The 18,537-nt window shown below is 39.6% G+C and overlaps 1 protein-coding gene across 2 annotated transcripts in view; it reads left to right on the plus strand.

Moving 5' to 3' along the window:
* Positions 1-18,537, plus strand: part of COP1 (COP1 E3 ubiquitin ligase) — a 124,191-nt gene that overhangs the window by 31,473 nt on the left and 74,181 nt on the right. For both annotated transcript variants that reach the window (XM_057379657.1, XM_057379656.1), the window contains exons 10-11: positions 2,294-2,408; positions 6,509-6,644. In XM_057379657.1, the coding sequence (XP_057235640.1) occupies positions 2,294-2,408; positions 6,509-6,644 (251 nt within the window). The remainder of the gene's footprint in view (positions 1-2,293; positions 2,409-6,508; positions 6,645-18,537) is intronic.

Raw genomic sequence — 18,537 nt, forward strand, 5'->3', positions numbered from 1 at the left:
TTGCAAATTAAATTTTAGTATATGTTTGGATGGGGAGTTCAAAGAGAACTCTTGAAGTTARACWWYWWWKKMMWWWRWWGTYTAATTCCAGCAAGACTTCATCATAAAAATAGTTTTAAGAAAATAAATTAAATTTTGGGGTTTTTGCCTAATTGTCAGTCATGGCAAAAATCATATATTGGGCACTGCTGGCACTTRAGAACTATGTAGGATGGACAGCATAGCTTTCTTTCTCAGTATAATTACTTGGTGCGTTGCCCACAAACATCTTGTTAGGGATTTTTGTGCTACAAAGCTCCAGGACTGTTCTCTTCCAGAAGCAGAGTTTCAGAAGTAAATAGTGGACAAATCACTTAGGTYCTTAGGTCCTGGGGAATTCTGCAGGTAGTATTTAATGGCAGTACCTTTTTTCTGCTAGAAATAAGGAGCTTGTGTGCAGCTATGATGCTTTTTCACAGTTGTTAGAGGACTTCTTAGAGCATTTGATGGAGTTCASACAGTAAAATCACTGTTAGTAACAGAGGAATCCAAACTATTGTCCTCAACTAGGGCAACCATAGTAGTTTTAGCCATTGAATAAAAATGGCTTGGGTATCTTTTCTCTCTTCATTTTTTTTTTTATCTCATGTTAACCAGCAGTGTTTAGAAAGTAGCCAGGGAGCAGGCTTCATAGAAACAGAGTATGTGGTTTTGGGCAAAGTTTCAGCAGATTGAAATGCTTATTTAAGGGGGTGGTCTGATGACAGGGTCTGTGCCCCTTGCTAGTTCTCAGCACAGCCAGATTGCCATGTACCAACAGGAGACCTGTTCCACAGGGATCTCTCCTGGGAGGCACAGCAGGCATGCTCACATGATTGATTCCATCTCAGTGTGGACTGGGATCTGGCAGATCAGGCTTGGGTCTGGGTTATATCACTCACCATGGTTCAGGCAGCTTGTCTTAACTTGAACTGAAGGGACTGTTCTTTGCCTGAGGTTGTCTTGAGCCCAGATCACTACTGATGGGCTGATAGAGACTGGAGGCATTGCAGGCTGGTGCACAGAAATTATAGGAAGAGGCATTTTTTAAAGCTGTGAAATTTTAGAAAATGGTACTTGAAAGGTATTGGTGTAGGAGCACTTCCCAGTGTGGTGTGTTGAGGYTGGAGTTGCTTTTGAGTTGAAACCAGCTGTGAATACCACTGGTGCTGCCACGGGCAAATGTGAGCCACGATAGCTGTATGTGGTCTTGGGTGGGAATTGGTGTCTTGGAGGTTTCACTGCTTGGGGTTTGCTTTTTTCCTAAAATGTTAGATTGCTGTTCATATAGGTACAAACAAAATTTGAGTGGGCAGTAATCTTACTTTGTTCTCGTTGGCTTGGTGGGTGCTGTAATGAGGACACACTGTTCTCCTGGATGAATTGAGTTGAGTTGTACATGAAGTGGATTTTCTTAGTGCTGTTGAGTAGCATTACGGGTCTCATACTTGCTCAAGGACATTCATTAGGAAGCTTGATAGTTCTTAAATCTTTTAAAATTTAGCTTTGAGGGTGTGATATGTGAGACTTCTTAAATAGAAACTAAAGCAGGGAGCTCTTTGTGCTTCTTGTGTAGTAGAGGGTTTTATTCCTTTTCATCACTCATGATTAAAACAGTRAGTACTGCATTTTCTGTTTGCTTCWGGAGGAAAGATTACTTATGTGATTTAAATTCTTTGCTCCTACTGCTCACTATTACAGTTTGGGTAGGTTGGGAAATGGTTTTAATGATGAGTTTCATGAACTTMTTTTCACTTAACCTTTGAACGTCATGCTGTCTTTTGCTTCTCTGTATTTGCTTAGTTTTACGGAGAGTAACTGAGTTGCTTCAAAAGAAGTGATGCAGTAACTAACTCACTAAAATAAACACCTCCTTTTCTTTTAATGAGCTGTCTGCCAGAGATCTGGGGAGTATTTGTTTTACAGTGTTTGATTTGTGAAGCTGGAAGGTGGCCTCTGCTGTCTCTCTGTATAAATGCAGGACAGGACTCCCCAGGGGTTGGGGTTGCCTGKCCTGTGTAYGAGGCTAGAATCACTAAATTTGCARAGGTTCAGGAAACAAAAACTGTCAAAAGCAGGGATTTTTGTTACCTTGAAGGATGCAGCATAGGACCCCAAGAAATCTTGACAGTGCCAAGATTCTTCATTTATTGTTGTTTTACACTTCTAACCTGTCGCGTGTATGGTGTAATTGTCTATAATTGGGTAAAATCTATAGAGGTGAAACCCAGGCCTGGTTTTTACCTTTCTGAAGTGTTTTCCCTTCTCCACTCAGACCAAAAAGCAGCCATGGTATAACAGCACRCTCGCCTCACGACGCAAGCGCCTCACAGCTCACTTTGAGGACCTGGAGCAGTGCTATTTTTCCACCAGGATGACTCGTGTCTCGGGTGAGTTCTTCTTGTGTGGTGTTCTACTGCTGACACCAGGTACTTCTTGCAGTGCTCAGTCCTCAGAAAAGCTTTGCTTTTGAGAGAGCAGTTTTCATTTCTTTCTTGAATGGGAATATGGCTGTACATATTTGTGTTACTCAGATCATCCCATTTTGCTATTCTTGACCAATCTTTGAAGGTGCTAAATTTGGAAAACTTAATCCTGTCACTTTGGAGGGGCAAATGTATTGCTTTGTAATCCTGTTCTGTGAAGGGCAAAACCCACAGTAAACAATTTCTGTGGTGCCTGTTCTGAAGATGAAAATGCCTGAAAGCAGTGGTTGAGGTTTTTTCCCACTAGATGTGGTATRAACCCATTGCTGTAAAAACATTGCTGTTGAAATGCTACAGAGGTATAAACATAAATTGATACATTCTCCTGTATTTAGCATGCAAGAGGACACTTGAAGGTTATTCTTTATGTTGCCTAGATTGTGTCTTGAGTAACAAATGGCTCAGGCTATAGGGGCTGAGTGTGCAGCAGTGCTGTTGTCCCATGGGCACACATTAGATTTAAGGCTTGTTTTGTATTATTAGAAGCTGTTTTCAGAATTGCCTAGATTGCCTCATTCATAATTGAGTAACAGTGTGACAGCAGCTAGAGTAATTGTTGCCTAGTGGATGCATGATTCTTAATTGCACACAAGATTCTCTTAAGAAATGAGAGAGTCGAATAACTGTCTGGAGGGTGAGGTGGGTTGTTCTGCAGCCCCTCTGGAGGAGAAACCARCTTGCAAAAAAAGCTTCAGGCAATGGGCTATGCCAGGCAAGAGATTTGCAGCACCAAGCTTTGAGCTGCAGCACATATCAAGTGTGACAGACTGCAAGGAAAGCAGCCAGTCCTCGTGGGTGGGAGACTTCTCTTAGGGATGAGAGGAAGCCAGGCAAAGTGTCTTTAGTTGCACCTTTGGATGGCAAGGACCAACCTCCCAGACACAGATCAGCAGGATTGCTGGGGTAGAAACCTCTGCTTTTTTCTTCACTGTGAATTTAGTTTTAGTACCTTTAAAATAAATAAAGAAAAAGTAATTTTAAAAATTAATTGATAAATTGAAAACATAAAGGCTCAAAATATAAAGGCTGCAGCATATCTTAGGGGAGCTCACTTTTAGTAGCATCTATGTTTTCTACCTACTGCACAGCACAGACTCAGTTCTCATTGTGCACAGCAAAATGATTTTAACAAGGAATGCAGCATGTTGAGAGGTTACTTCAGTATCTGAAAGATTGGAAAAGCCCCTTGCATGTGTCCACCAGATCCCTGTGAAGTGCTAGCAGGTACTTTGCAGAATGCAGTTCTTCACAGATCACACTGAGACGTTTTCATGCAGTGCTATCTTGGTGATGCATAACTGTGTTTATGTAAAAATAAAACTTACTAACCAAGGATAACAAATGGGGCTCTTCCCAGCATTCTCTTGTAGAAGGCATCTTTCTTCATAATTGGAACTATAAATATGAATGCAGTGAAACTGGTTTTTTGTATTCATATGTGTCAGCTGCACCAATAGAGGAGGATTTGCAGGTGCAGGTTTTCTCCTAAATAAGGGATAACCTATSATACTTGATTAAGTTTTCCACTCCTAAGTCATTCCTGCATGTGGACACATTTTAAATAGGATTTAATGTGGATTTAAAGCTTTTTGCAAGAAGTGCCTCTGACTGTTCAAGTAGGGAGTAGAGGCWTTATTGTAATTATCAAATGGCCTTGTACTTTGATGGGGAAAATGTCTTGAGAAATAATATTTGGTTTTCSAGACACATGCAGAAAATAAATTATAGGACTGTGTGCTTGATCTCTAAATGAGGGAAATTGAAGGGTAGCAGCTACTTGTCCCTATCACTGTGTCAAAGGAGAAACCAATCTTTGAAAAACCAGATTCAGTCTGGTTATTTGTCAGTCTGATCACAGTCTGATTATTTGTCCTGTGTCTCAGGCTGTTTCCTGTGGTGGTCGGGTGCTGATGATATTAATTTGGAGCAGCACTTTTTAAATTTTGCCCTTTTTCATCCATCTGACATGGATAATGTATATGCTACTACCCCTAAACATGCTAATTACTAGCCTTCACTGTTCCTTTATACAATCAAACATTAAGCAGCATATAAGAGATGCTTCAAAATGCCTTACAAGTGTAGAGATAATAATTTCTGRTGGCAAGAAATTACCAGAGTGGGGAAATTACTATTCTCTGTGTTTTCCCACAAGAAATCACGGCTGGATTTTGCTTTTATAGATCAACCTCTCTTTTTCCACCCTGAAGTTTCCAAGCCTTTCTAATAAGTGTGTCTTGTTATTTCTTATGCCGCTGATATGGATAGCTTAACTAATGTATGGAATTTGATCTCAGGGGGGTATGTGTGTGTGTGTGTGGTTTCTCTGCTGCTGCAGTGGATGCTGGGCTGGAACAGGAGACAAGGTGTGCAGTACCTGTAAACCTAGCAGTGTGAGCTGTAGTTCCCCTAAAATGCACTAGTGCAAAAAGATAGTGAGGGTGGAAGCATTTCTCTGGAGTATGAGAACTGCTGCAAATGTGGGGATCTTTATGAAGCCTGAAGGTGCTGCTGCCTAATGTTTGGCTGTGGATATGTAATCATATTGAGAACCCAGCTTTGCCTGTATCACTGTAAATTAGGAATTTTTCCTTATTTACAAAACACTGAAATTTAAAATGGTTTAAATAAAATTTTGTTCCTACCAAGAAAAGTTGGGACTTCTGAGAATTCAGTGAATGRCTCTCAACTATCTAAACTGCAATTTACTTTTAACTTTTGTAGTAAACTGTTCCATTTCCCACAGAATATTTATAATCATTATTAAAGTTGGCTCAATTTCACCTTGTCTGCTGAAGGTCATAATTTTCACAAGACTTCTAGTACAGGGAGCCTTCTGATTTCATGCTTGTCTTCCCTYTCCAGCCCTGAAACTATTCTGCCTTAGCTCTGTTGCTTTTGGTGTAACAGAAGAAGTATTTTTTACTAGAAGTATTTTGAATATAACAGACACCAAGTGTGGACATGCTGTAACAGAACAGGGAGAGGAATATACTTTCACCTCYGTCCAAAACTAGGCACATCCTTTGCAGTGCATTTTGATATGCTTTTCTGTTAATAATCTATATGKCCCATAGGCTCTGAAAGTGAATAAAATCAATGAGCTTACCAGGAAGTTGTATTTGATTTCTAGGCAGACTCTCAGCATTGTAGGTTCACCCAGCATTGCAGTGGAAAGACTTAATTTGTGCTCTGAAAARCTCATCATGCCTTCAGAGAAGGCTAGAGGTGAGAGAGAGCCTAGTTTTGATGCAGAATCCTCCCCAAACAACAAGCTGTGCTAGTTTGGAAGCAARCCAGCWGGGAATTAACCCCACACAAGTATGTTGCAAGAGATTCTAAGTCAGAACTAYAATTTAATAGGAAAATTAAAATAAAAGCAATAATACAGAAACAGTGTCTTAAACTGACAAAATCAGAATGTGACCTGACACTGTTGGTCAGGATGGTGGTAGCAGTCCAGTTAAATGGTYRCTGCAGTCCCRTTGGAGTGATGGATGTAGTATTGCTGAAGTGGTGATCTAGTAGAAAAAACTGGTCTATCTCTGGTGGTCCAGTGGTGGTTCTCAATCTCTTGTCCTCTGGCAAACCAGTGGTAGTGCACTCATGGTGYTCCAAGCMTCAGAGTAYATACAGGTAGGAATGTTTGGTTCCTCCCTCAGGGTGGGGCACCTCCCAATGGGATGATGTAAATCTGGGAGCCATTCAGGAGAGCTTAATGGCCCATTAGCATAGATGGCCTCCCACAGAGTGGCTGCTGCTCCCCTGGAGGGTKTTTTCAGGGCTGAGTCCTGCAGAGGATAATGAACACTGCCCCAGCTATCTTAACYRTTTATGGAGATRGTAATAAAATACAYACTTTTGATTGCACCTTCCATGTAASCCAAGACACAAGCATRGGTAGTATCACATGGAGACATATGTCTTGATTTTTTTTTTGTTTATTGTTGAGTTTACCTTCTTACTCTTTTTCTGCCCTCTCCAATGATGCTGCCTCTTCCTAGATGACAGCAGAACGACCAGCCAGCTGGATGAGTTTCAGGAGTGTCTGTCCAAGTTCACACGCTACAATTCTGTCCGACCCCTGGCAACGCTGTCCTACGCCAGTGATCTCTACAATGGCTCCAGCATAGTATCCAGGTAGGACACATTGTGGTTTTGGCAGCAGATCATGTGGATAATGGCTGCTGAGACTGAGTTAATAACTCACATTAAGTAAGTTATTGTCAGTACCATTGTCACACTTTGCAGTTGCTTCCCAAAAATAGGTTTGCCAATGTGTGACTGTGAGTGATAATTTTGTGACTGTCATTGATCTGTGAAGGCACTCAGGTACCTCAGTAGTACTACAATATGGTAGAATCTGTGGTGGTTTTACATTTTGTTGGTAGATCTAGTCACRATGGAAAATACTAAAAAGCTGAGTTATTTTTTTGGCTGTAATTGCTTGAGGTCTTGAGCACTGGATGTTGTTTCTAGTGTGGAACACTAGTGAGGGGGTGGTTGTTGTAAAGCCAATGCAAGAGCTCCATTCTTGCCAGCCATTCCTCTGTGTCCCAGCTGTGCAGGGTGCTCATGTCCTGGGTACTGCTGCTGAAGCTCATTTGAGCCTCCTATGGACCAGTTTTGACAAATAACTGGTGAAATGCTTTTGACTGTCTTTGAACGGAATCAGTTTCTTCTGGTTCTGATCCATGAACCAACTCCCTTAAGGATCAGAATATAAGAGAATACATGAAGAAGCTGAGACTTACACAGCCCTAACCTTACACTGGTTTCTTCCTGCCCTGGGGGATTTACTTACTTGTGGTAGTTTGTCTTTGGAGCTCCCTGGGGTGGAAAAAATGATGGAAGATGTTAACTAGGAAATCTCTTTTACATGGCATGTGTGCAGGACCTGTTCTAGYTTCTGCAAGCACATTTCACTAATTTAAATGCTTATTCACAATAGTCTCTTGAGAGAAGTAATATCATCCCTGTTTTATATATGGGAAGCAGGAAATCTGAAGAGACTATATGCAAGGCCTTGGAAAAAACATTTTGTTGACAAGATAGATTAAATTTGGGTTTCTGAGTCTTGATCTAATGTCTTACAAAAGGGCCACACAGTGACAGAACAGCTTGAGTATTTGTTGAGGCASTCCACTTTGCACTGTGTGAAGAAATTGGAGGTATGTGTAGCACAGAACACATATTTTGTTTAAAGCAGCATCGATTCCTTAACTACTGCAGTATGTAGCAGGAATGTATAATGTCCGACTTAGCCAAAGGTCAGAGTACACTAATCAGGGATCTGACGTATATTTAACCTGCACTGATTGGGTTCATAGCAGCTGCAATGAAATGCAGATGGGAATCTCACTGCAATGTAGACAAACTTCCTCAGCCACCAGCTTCAGCATGGATYGGATTTTGTGCCATTGTCCTTTCTTCTCCTTGACATTCTACAAGAGCAGCATTTTTGTGGTATTTGGTTAGAAAATGCTGGAAGAACAGTAAATCACACTCCTATTYAAAGGCATTCTASTTCTTGGGTGAAATATGTGTTTGAMAAGTATGTGTGTTTCTGTTATAATGAAGATGCAATGAGACCTTCTTCCAAGTCAGTCCTAGAATTGATAGTTAAATGCATTATATTGAGAAAAAACTTGGTTTCCAAGTCAGTTTTCTCCCCTGCTCATGCTTTTTATTTATCAAAGCACTTGAGACATTTTTAGGGGTTTTAGCATGTGGGCTGAGTAAAACTGCTCAYATGTGAGCATGTTGTTAAGTGCTTTGGTAAAGCAGCTTTGCTGAATGTGCTGCTGCCATTGCTGGCTTCTGGCTATTCAGAGAGTTTCTGTAAAGTCTGAATTTGTTAATCAAGAAATTATGCTTAGTATGTGTTGGCCAACACAGTCCCACATTCACTGTTTTCTTTCATTCTACCTAATAACCTCAAGTTCTGAGAGTCTGTGAAACTAAGTAAGAGCAACTTTTAGGTACTCAGAGAGGAGCCAAATTAAGATACTTAAAAAGTGAAATTATGCTTTTAAAGTGCTGTGTAAAGTTTTATTGTTTATTTGGTCCWCTACAATGGTCTTTAAAGGTTTTCTTGGGCATGCAATAAGAAATACTGATGAAATGACACTGTACAGTCTTGGTACTTGACTGTTGCTGTTGAGACTAATGAATTTAAATACAAAGTTAATACAAGACTAATACATAAGAAATCTTAATAAAATTTTAGGAAGTATTTTAAAGGGATATTTTAAATACACTTAGAAATAAAAGCAGAATTGACCAGAAGTTAAGCTTCCTTGCACTTAATTAAGTTTGATRTTTGKTTKKTTTKKTTTTTTTYAAATAAGCTGCTGTTACTGATGGAAARAATACAAGAATGTTTGGTTTAATTACTTTAATGCTACATGAAGTTCACAGACTGGACTCCAAAAGATCTCCTGGTTTAAACTGCCCGCAGATTTTTAAGATGTATTAGCTTTAGGTTCACAAAGGAGAAAGATGTAAATGTTCATTGTCTGAAAAACRTTGATTTTTAGAAGGGAAATAAAAMTSGGTTTATGCCAACAGGGTGAAAAGGGTAATTAAAGACTGTATTACAAATAGGCTGAAAAAAMCCCTGGAACTAGGCAGCAGCCATACCCTCCTGAGCACTTTGTGGTAAGAATGCTTACAGATATCTGGACTTATTGTGGATTAATAAAGTACTGTAAACATACGTATGTTGAGTTACTAAAAAAATTCTGATTAAATGTTTAGGAAAGCTCCATTGCATCAAGTGTMYATTCCTTTCTGGAATGAGGASACAAACCAGGAAGATTTCARCCYTCTCTCCTTCTTCCCTTATTTTCTYCAAGAACAACAGATTRTCAAGAAAAATATTCAGGGAAAGCAYATTCAAGGCTTTGCAATTGCAGGCTGCTTGGTTTTGCTGTGACATCAAGGGGACTTCAGCACGCTTGGAGGATGAATGTGCATGTATCTCAATATGCTAAATGGCTTTTTAATACACTCACTTCCCTTAAGTACAAAGTATTTACACAGCTTTCACAAGTATATTAAGTTTTGTTAGAATTGGGCCAAGGAATAAATTTTCCATTTATTATGCCCCCAGACAGAGCAGTTGTCAGAGCTTAACTCTCCTTCTCTCTGCTGGCAGTGGCAGTAAATRTAAAGGCTTTCTTTTAAAGATGAGTCTGTAAACTGCTGTGTTAGCATTACAATGATTTATGGAGAAAATTGCTTTACCACTGTCAGAGGCCTTCAGAGAATAATGTGGCAGTCTTTCACATTTGAAAAAAGGAACAGGAAAATCCAAGAAATGTACTACAATGAGATGTCTCTCTGAAACCTGGGTATCAGAAAGCTGGTTCTCCCTGCTCCATGATTTCCAGCTCTGCTGGGAACGGGAGTAGACTCTAAGGTTTGGGGGCTTTGTGGGTTTTTTTGTCAACAGCTCAGACTTTAAATTCTTCTGGATTAATTTACCGTTTCTCTGAAAGATCTTGAAGTGACATCCAAAAGGTTTTGGGTAGCTGACACTGACTGTGTCTAAAGGCTCTGTGATTTACAGAGAGGGAAGTAAACTTACTTGTAGTTTTGACTGCAGAAGCCTTAGTCAACTCATCTGTTGAATCATGATCATGATTCAATGTTCAAAAACTTGTATCTTACCTTTGGTGTCCATTTTRTTTTTCTTCCTTGCTTGCTGTTTATTCCATTGCTTCTAAGTCATGGACAAGATGTGAACAGGTATCTCTTAGCATCCAAACGGTRCGATTAAGTCTGTTTAAAGATTTCATTTTTGTGTTCATCCTTTCAGTAACATGACCTGAAATCCTTTCTTCAAAGGTGAGCTTAAAAGAAAAAAATCCATTWTGACTGAGTTTTTCATGTATTCATTGAACCATTTAATTATGCTGTTCCTTGTTTTACTTTGGACTACAATTATTATCCATATAAATTCTCAGATCCAGACTTTAACAGGATGCCTTTTAGTTTTGTATCCATCATAACAAGCCCATTTTTTCAATTTTTTTTTTTTTTAAATAAGTGCTTGGGCTGGCTAGGATTAGATGAGCCATGTTATTAAGCTGGTGACCAGCAATGCCTCTTTATCTTRGAGGTAAAGATAAATGAATGAAATGGAAGTGAGTTTATACTTTTATACTTTACAGGATTATGTTTGAGTGCAGTAGATGCTGCTTCTTGAGAAGATGAGAAATGAGGAAGGCAAGATTTTTCTTACAGCCTATTAAATAAATACTTTTTTTTTTAATGGACTCTTATTTAGAAGTGGCAGCTCAAAACTGTGGATTTATCTATCTTATTTGAACTGTTCCCWAAAGTAGAAGGGATACAGAAATGCTTGGTTAAAGAGACTTAAATTGCAAAATTACCAAAGAAACTTGAAGCATAATTCCCTGAACATTCTTGAAGTTTGTRCTTCTCCTGTGGCTCTCTTACCTTCCTTTATCTGAGGTTTTGGCCTGTAGAGCAGATCTTGTCTGGGGCAGAAATGGGATTTTTGTTTAATTAGAGCCAAGTGAAGTGCACAGCCTTTCCGTTTTGTTCACATCTTTCTCTGGGGTGCTGAACTGATATATTCCTTAGTATATGATTATAGTCTGGGTCTCTTGAGAAGCTAAATGTGACTTGTACCCAGCAAAAGGGTTATACAGGGGTCAGTTCTGATCTCTGAATTCAGAGTTCAGGAACACTCAACCCTGTAATGTAGCCCTGCAAGTCCCCAGGGTGGGCTGCTGGTACCAACAGGGACTGACACCAGAGAAGAACTTATTTGCTCTTATCTCCAGTCTTGACCCAAAAAGTAAACCTTTTGGTGACCATGGGGATACTGCAGAGAGATTTTTCTTTCATCAGTGTAAGAGCTAAAATTTAAATAACTTGAAATTGGGAGGTTAATGAATGGAAGCAGCATGGCCACCGGTGGGACCTCATTTTTTTTCCTACTAATTTCAGACTGCTTGGTAGTAGGAAGATCTTTTTCTTGTTAAGCACTCTCAGTACTTCAAACCTGCCTCCATCTGCRGACAATTAGATGAGAATTTTTAGCTGAATTTCAACTTTATGAATTTTCATAAATGGTCTATCAAAAGTATTGARCAGTCTTTTGATGAATTTGGGAATTGGCTGTTAAACAAAACCTTTTAAATAGTAATTGTTCTTTGGGTTTTTCCTTTTTTATTTTTTAGTAGCTTGAAGGATCTATGTGCAGTGTATATAAGGAGTTTTCATTGCTTGTCATGTAGTGCTTGCAGCTTTGGAATAGGCTTCCCAAAGAAGGGGTGCAAGCTCCATCCCCAGAGTTATTCAAGAACAGGCTGGAGAAAGCCCTGAGCAATCTGGACTGATCAAAGAGCTGGCCCTGGTCTGACCAGRATATTGGACTAGAGACCTCAAAGTCTTGGGGATTATACTTGTGATAAAGGTACATGATCAGATCATGAGAAATTTTACATTTTGCCCTCACTTTCTACTGAGCATTTTCCTCTGGCCTTTGATTTTAAGAAGAAGGAATTAAAGAGGAACTCCATATGTGGCTTTGACATATRTGRTGCAAAGGGAMTTTCACTTCTTACAAACGTTAGGATCCCTGCTTACAGTTTAAAAGTATTGTATTTATTTGAWTGAAGAGAGGTCTTTTCAAAAGAAGTTTTGTGAAAGTGCAGGATCTCAAAATGGATTCTGTCGTGTCAGGAATGTACTCTGAGAGATCAGTATTTGGGATAGGAGGATGGTACCAYGTGGAAATTGCATCATTGAATCCACCCCTCCTGATTGCTCAAGATGAAACTCTTTCCAGGGAGGCTGGAGRTAGCTGCCCTTCTGTTCCTCCTGATGTTCACGTGGTAATGGCTGTCATCAGACAGCAGTGCTGTCTCTTGGCCTCAGGAACTGGACTAGCAAGCCATGAAAGCTCTGATTCCACAGCATGTTACGCACAGAATTCACATTCTGACAGTGTGAAAGTCAAAGAGGGATTAAATTAAATGGATTTCATTTAATCCCTCCCAATTTTACAGCTTTCATTTGAGTATTGATACACTGAATTCTTGTTTCTTCTTGAAGACGTARACCTGTTATTAATAGAACATGAATTTCTGTAGCTTATTACAGTATTCTTTTAATTTTCTAGCCATATTTGTTGTAAATGCTTGAATTTTATAGGAGCTAGTGATCTGAAAAGCATTAGCATGCCTTTGGATTTTTTTTTGTTTGTTCCTGGCTAACTAGAGCAGTTAGCCTGTTGAATGGTAGGTAGCTGAAAAAATGTAATAGGATAGTGTGTTAAACCATGCAAAGATGTATGGTGTGGGTTTAAATGATTCTGAGAATAAACCTTACAAGCAGCTCAGCCTGAAGAAGAGGCTTGAGCTCATGATTRCTAGTATATCATTGTTTGTATTAATAAATGCAGTTTCCAAGTTATATTTGGGATTTATATGCTGCATAGTTGTTTTGTAGAATAAGGTAATAAATAACAGAGAATAAGCTWTGAAGTGATGTTTATGTTCTCACAGGATTATATACAATTGTGTGCATACATTGGTGCAAGTGAAGTCAGAGCAACTTCTCTCTGAGACTGTAGAATTAAGGGTATATATAAACTATATTTTAGAAAAACTAAAAATACTTAAGAATAGTATACAAAATATCAATGAAATAAGATTCAAAATACCATCAAAACAAATCACCTGAAACAGTTTTGTCAGCTGGATGAAAAATGCTTCAAAATGATGTTTTAATCTTGTTCTGTCATTACCAGGCAGCACGATCATTGCAGTTGATTGCCTGAGCCCATGGTCTGGTTCCTTGGGAAAGACTCATCTCTGGTGTATGGACTTGATGTTTAGTGAGGCTGGTGCCCTGGCTCGTGGTGCCTGTTGGATTGAGCTCAGTGTCTAAAGAGGTTACTGTCTCCAGCTCTCCTGCCTGATTCTCTGCAGRGTGTCTGGCACAAGAACTGATGGCAACGTCAGGAAAAGGCAGAGGCTTGGTTTACTGGAGTGCTAGGCTTGGGTGGTGATTTGTCCTGTGAAATGGGACCTCTGGCAGTGTGGTCAGCTGGAGACAAACATCTTGAGCTGCTGCTGCCAAATCACAGAGGAARCATGAATTGAAGCCTACAGACAGACTGCACTGTTTAAAGTCCCAATATTGATGGAGATCCCGCTCTCAGATCTATTTGTTACCCTGCCTCATCAGCTCTGTCAACAGCTGCTGTGCTCAATTTTGAAGAAACAAAATCCTCGTTGGTGTAGTAACAAATGTGGTGGCTTGGAAACAAGCTTTTGAATGGCCTTATATTTAGAAGGCACTTCAGTACYTACCTAACAGAGTTCCTTCCTGCTTAGAGGTGTAATCCTGATCGGGTGGTGCTGTTGTTCAGACCACCTAACAGGCTGTCATGGAGCAGGATTTCCTCCCTCAAACCTCAGCTTGGTCAGAGGCTGCTGTGTTCTGTTCCACCTGAATGTAAGGAAAAACTTATTTCCTGTGCACTGGGACAAATTGTCAAGAGCGGATGTGGAATCTCCCTCACTGGAGATGTTCCAGAGCCATATGGATGCAATCCTGTGCCATGTGCTCTTCAGTGACACTGCTGGAGCAGGGAGGTGGGAACAGACTGTGGTGCCTTCCAACCCTAACCATTCAGTGATTCTGTTCTGCAAACATTTCCCAAACTTGAAGGCAGATGAGTATGTTTGGATACTTGTAACCTCTTTCCACCCTGGGATATGTCAGAGGTGTTGGTAACCCACTGTGTATCAGCTCAGCTGGGTGAAATGGCACCTCCTGRGTTTCAAATATAGATATAAGATACCCAAAATACTGCAGGAGGTAGACTSATCATCTGGCTTGAATTTTAAATCRTTCCATAAGAAGCACTGCATTTAACTGTTGGCATTTTTAGTTAAATTTTTCCTACTCCAGCTTATTTAAAACTGTATTTGTGGAAGAACTGAATCTAATCCTCATTAARTTGCATAGTAGTTGTTTGCAGCAGCTTTGGCTCCTTGTACTTYTGTGGATGTGGCATAGAAGCTCTGGGATAGTCACAATCTTCTCTTTAGCATGCAGAAGAGCATTGCCCAGCAGTGAAGTGGCTTTTTATCAATACGCTTTATGTTTGGTTGCTTGCAGAATTCAGCAGTTCCCTATAGGTTTTCTCATCATTAGTGCTAATTGAGCCAAGTTCCTCTGAATATTTGTATGGAAAAAACCTTATGCAGCAAAAGAGGATGTCTCTAGCTRTAGTCTTATAGCCAAGACTGGGATTCTGCTGTGGCTTTCTGGGAAATTTTTGGATTGTAGTTAGAGGAGATGAGGTTCATGATAACTTCTTTGCAAAGTAAAGAGAAGCATGRTTCTGAAAACTGATCTATCGCAAGGTGCCCAATTAACCTCACATCACAGTAAATGCTCTCATTGGGTTTGAAAAAATAATTACTCCATTTTATCTAGCAACAACAAAGCGTGAAGGTAGCTCTGTTGGTTTTGATTTCTGAGCTGTGACATGGATCTAAGCCCACCAAACCTTCTCAATTCAGGTTTAGTATTCTCCTTTAAACAAGCTCTTTACGGAACAAGAGTATTGTGAAGTCTCTGTTAGAAATGATGGCATTTCATTACACTTAAAAGGATTTTTGTAAGTATGAAGTAGGCCTGGACCTAGGTCTAAATGACATTACTTTGTTAATGTGCTACCTTTTTACACCTTTCTTCAAAAAGAGCAGAACAGCCCTCCAGGCTCCCATGCCTGTAAGAAAGATGTGGAAAGTAAGATTGCAGCATGGCTGGTGCAATGATGTCTTCCCAAGGGAGTCCAGAGCTGAGGACTGTCCTTCCCTGTGCAGAGAAGGCTTTCGTGGGCTAATGTAACCCCATTCTCAGTCTGTTTCCCAGATGTGGGTGGGGAAAAAGTTAATTAGCCCACAGAGCTGACTTTCTAGTCTCTTATTTTTATGCTTCAATAAAGGTTTGCTTAGGAGTCACAAATTCTCATCAGATGTTTGGAGCCTGGAGGAGGACAAGTGATGGGGCAGGTACCCTGCGTGCRTTCAATAACTGCTGGTGCTGCTGAAGCTGGGATATTCCAACAACTCCAAGTAATGGGATCAGCCTGAAACAATTTGGGRTCCTTTGTCCCATGGTTTTTATTAGACATCCTCAAATCTGATCAACTGAGAGTAGCCAAGATGACTTTGCCTTGATGAAAGGACAAATCTGGCAAATTTCTGGTAATCTGGGAGTCACAACTAATGTAAAGTAATGTGGTTCTTAGGGATAAAAGTGYTTGCTGTCTGATARAATGACTTTGAATGGTAGTCTCATTTATATATTTAACTGCATATATAACAATCTATAGAGAAGTGATTTAAGTGGTCCTTTCTGACTATAGATTKCAACGACCTGTCTGGGGTCYTGACATGCTTACTCAGTTTCTATTYTGGAAAACATTTGGCAGCATGGGGGTTTGAATCATGGAATATATTCTACAGTGATGGTCTGTCCTTGTCCCTATGGCACAGATTAAGGACTCTGAAATAACAGCAGTGACTTACTTAGGTGGTGTTCCAGAATAAGGAACTAATGGAACTCTTGCCTTATTAAAGAGAAAAATCTCACCTTTTTTGTTTTTTTTTTTATTTCAACCACTCACAGCTCTAGCAAAATGGTCTTTTGATACAGAACCTTCATGTGCTTTGTCTTAGTAGCTTTTGTTTTCATGTGTAACAAAATTTAGACTTTGAGCTGATAAAACACAAAATCTGATTGCTTTACTGCAGTTTCCTAGGTCAGAATATAGCTTTGTTTTTAAAAACCACATATTAGTATGCTAGTGCATAGTTAGTGACACTAATTACTTTGCCTTAAAATATCAGTCTGTTGTAAAAAGTCTCTAGGTATGTGATATTAATACCAATTTCTGTATTGGTCCCAGGTGCTTTACAGCCCTCACTGATGCTCATGGTATTGGATTGTAACCTGAATTTCTAATCTTTGGCTTCAATGCCTAAAAGTGAGCATTGGAAAGAGATAGCCAGGCTATAAAATGGGGTCTTGGGATTGTTAGAATTGACAGGATACTCCTTGGAGGCAATGGAGTGGAAGCACAGAGTAAGAAAGGCTTTAGAAAAATATAAGTGAAGAGCAAAAGCTGCTGCTGACATCTTTCCTTCTCACCAGTTAAGTCCCAAAAATATATCTGTGTTGAAATTAAATATGGGACCCCACAGCAAGATAGGAGTTGCTATTAGAGATATAGAAATAGAAACAGCATGTTGGGGAGAAGTAGAATTGAAAGGCATTGGTATATTCAGAGAGGAAAGTGTGTGTGTGTGTGTGTGTGTGTGTGTGTCTATTTAATTATATAGATACATATAGTTCCATGAGAGGGACTGAATCATCTACTTTGTAGAAATGGCAATTCCTACAGTCACAGACCTTGGTAACAAATCAGGATTTAGGCATTTTTGATTATAGTAGCAATTGTAGACTGTGTGTGGAAAGGGGAGAGGAGCAATTGGCTGCAGACCTTTAGTTGTAATTGGTGGTACAGTTAAAAGGCAAATGCACTTAGATGCAGCCCAGTGTTTTTCAAACAGTAACATACCTGTTCATGTCTGGTATGAACCAGTTGTACATGGATTACTGTTGTCAGGTTCATTCTACCACCAGTTACTTCTGCAGAAGTTACTACCTGAAACATGCATGTAGTTCTTAAAAGTGTAACTGGGAGGGAGGAAACCCTCATCTATCTCAAATCTTCTGGTGAGTACCTCCTATTTGTAGTGTGACTTGTTGAATGCCAGTCTTGCTGTTGCCTTGTTCATAACAATTACGGYGAGGCAGCTGCTCCATTCCTTTAATCAATTTAGTTGCCCATCTGTATGCATTCCTTAACTCCAGCACATGCTCCGGGGATGTGGAGAGCAACTGCACACACCAGCAGGGTGCAAATGTTGTAGGGCTTTGCACAATGGCTGAGCTCTGCAATACTCATTCTTTAGTCTTTCCATACTGCTCTGTCCTCAACACCAAAGCAGGCTTCCAGCATGTTTTAGGAGCAATTTATTTCATAACTATTTGTTAGCTACGAGTGTTCTCCAAGGTCATAGGTTTTACCATTAAAATAATGCAATTGATTTATAATCTCACAGATTGGGAATAAAGATAAGCAGTGGAAAAAGCAGAACCCTTGAGGATGTGCTTACTTTCTAGCAGCTCTTAGTGGTATTTCCATAAGTTAGTGGTTGTCATCTTCTTATGAAAAGGAAAACAGTGRTTTGGGAATGAGAAATGTCTCTCTTCTATTTTTCCTAGAACAAAACCATCAGATCCTTTCAATTTGATTTCTGTAAGTAATTCTGCTTCATGTTTGTAAAGCCCTTTCAAACATCCAGCAGCACTTGTGTCCCCAAAAGATTCTTTATAGATATTTGGTTAGTCTTTGTTGCTCAGAAATGTGGAGTTTGGAAACAGGCTGAAAAAAAAGGAACAGTTGGTAATTGTTTTTAACAAGTACATTTTTGAGTAGCAAGGATCCACTGCTGGTCCAAAAGGTAATTTCACTGGGGGTTTTGATTATTTTCTGTTATTCTATTGTTTTTTGTTATTGTGCCAATGAGGAATTTACTTGGCCTGTAGAAATGTATCACCCGTCTTTCTGAGCTGGCCCTGTTGAGTCTTTTGACAAAACAAAACTTAAGTTCTCTGGTGAATTTTCGTAAAGATAAGCTCTTGTATAAGCAAGCGCTTACATTGACACAAAGACTTCAAGCAGCAAATGACAGGAATACCCTTGAGCTAGTTAAATGCAAATAAGGCTTGCATAATACTAAGTATATTTTAAAGACTTGCARGAAAAAGCATAAAAATAATTGTTGCTGTGCAAGTAGGCTGTTTGTCCTAATACTGATTAGTCCAGGCATAACCAGAGCTTTGCAAATATTAGGAGCAGTTTTATGTGGTATATAATCCACTTGATTGGGTACTTTGATTGTTC

This window comes from Malurus melanocephalus, unplaced genomic scaffold (assembly GCF_030028575.1).
Source record: "Malurus melanocephalus ecotype Western Australia unplaced genomic scaffold, MMel_1.1 scaffold_416, whole genome shotgun sequence".
NCBI classification, from domain to species: domain Eukaryota; kingdom Metazoa; phylum Chordata; class Aves; order Passeriformes; family Maluridae; genus Malurus; species Malurus melanocephalus.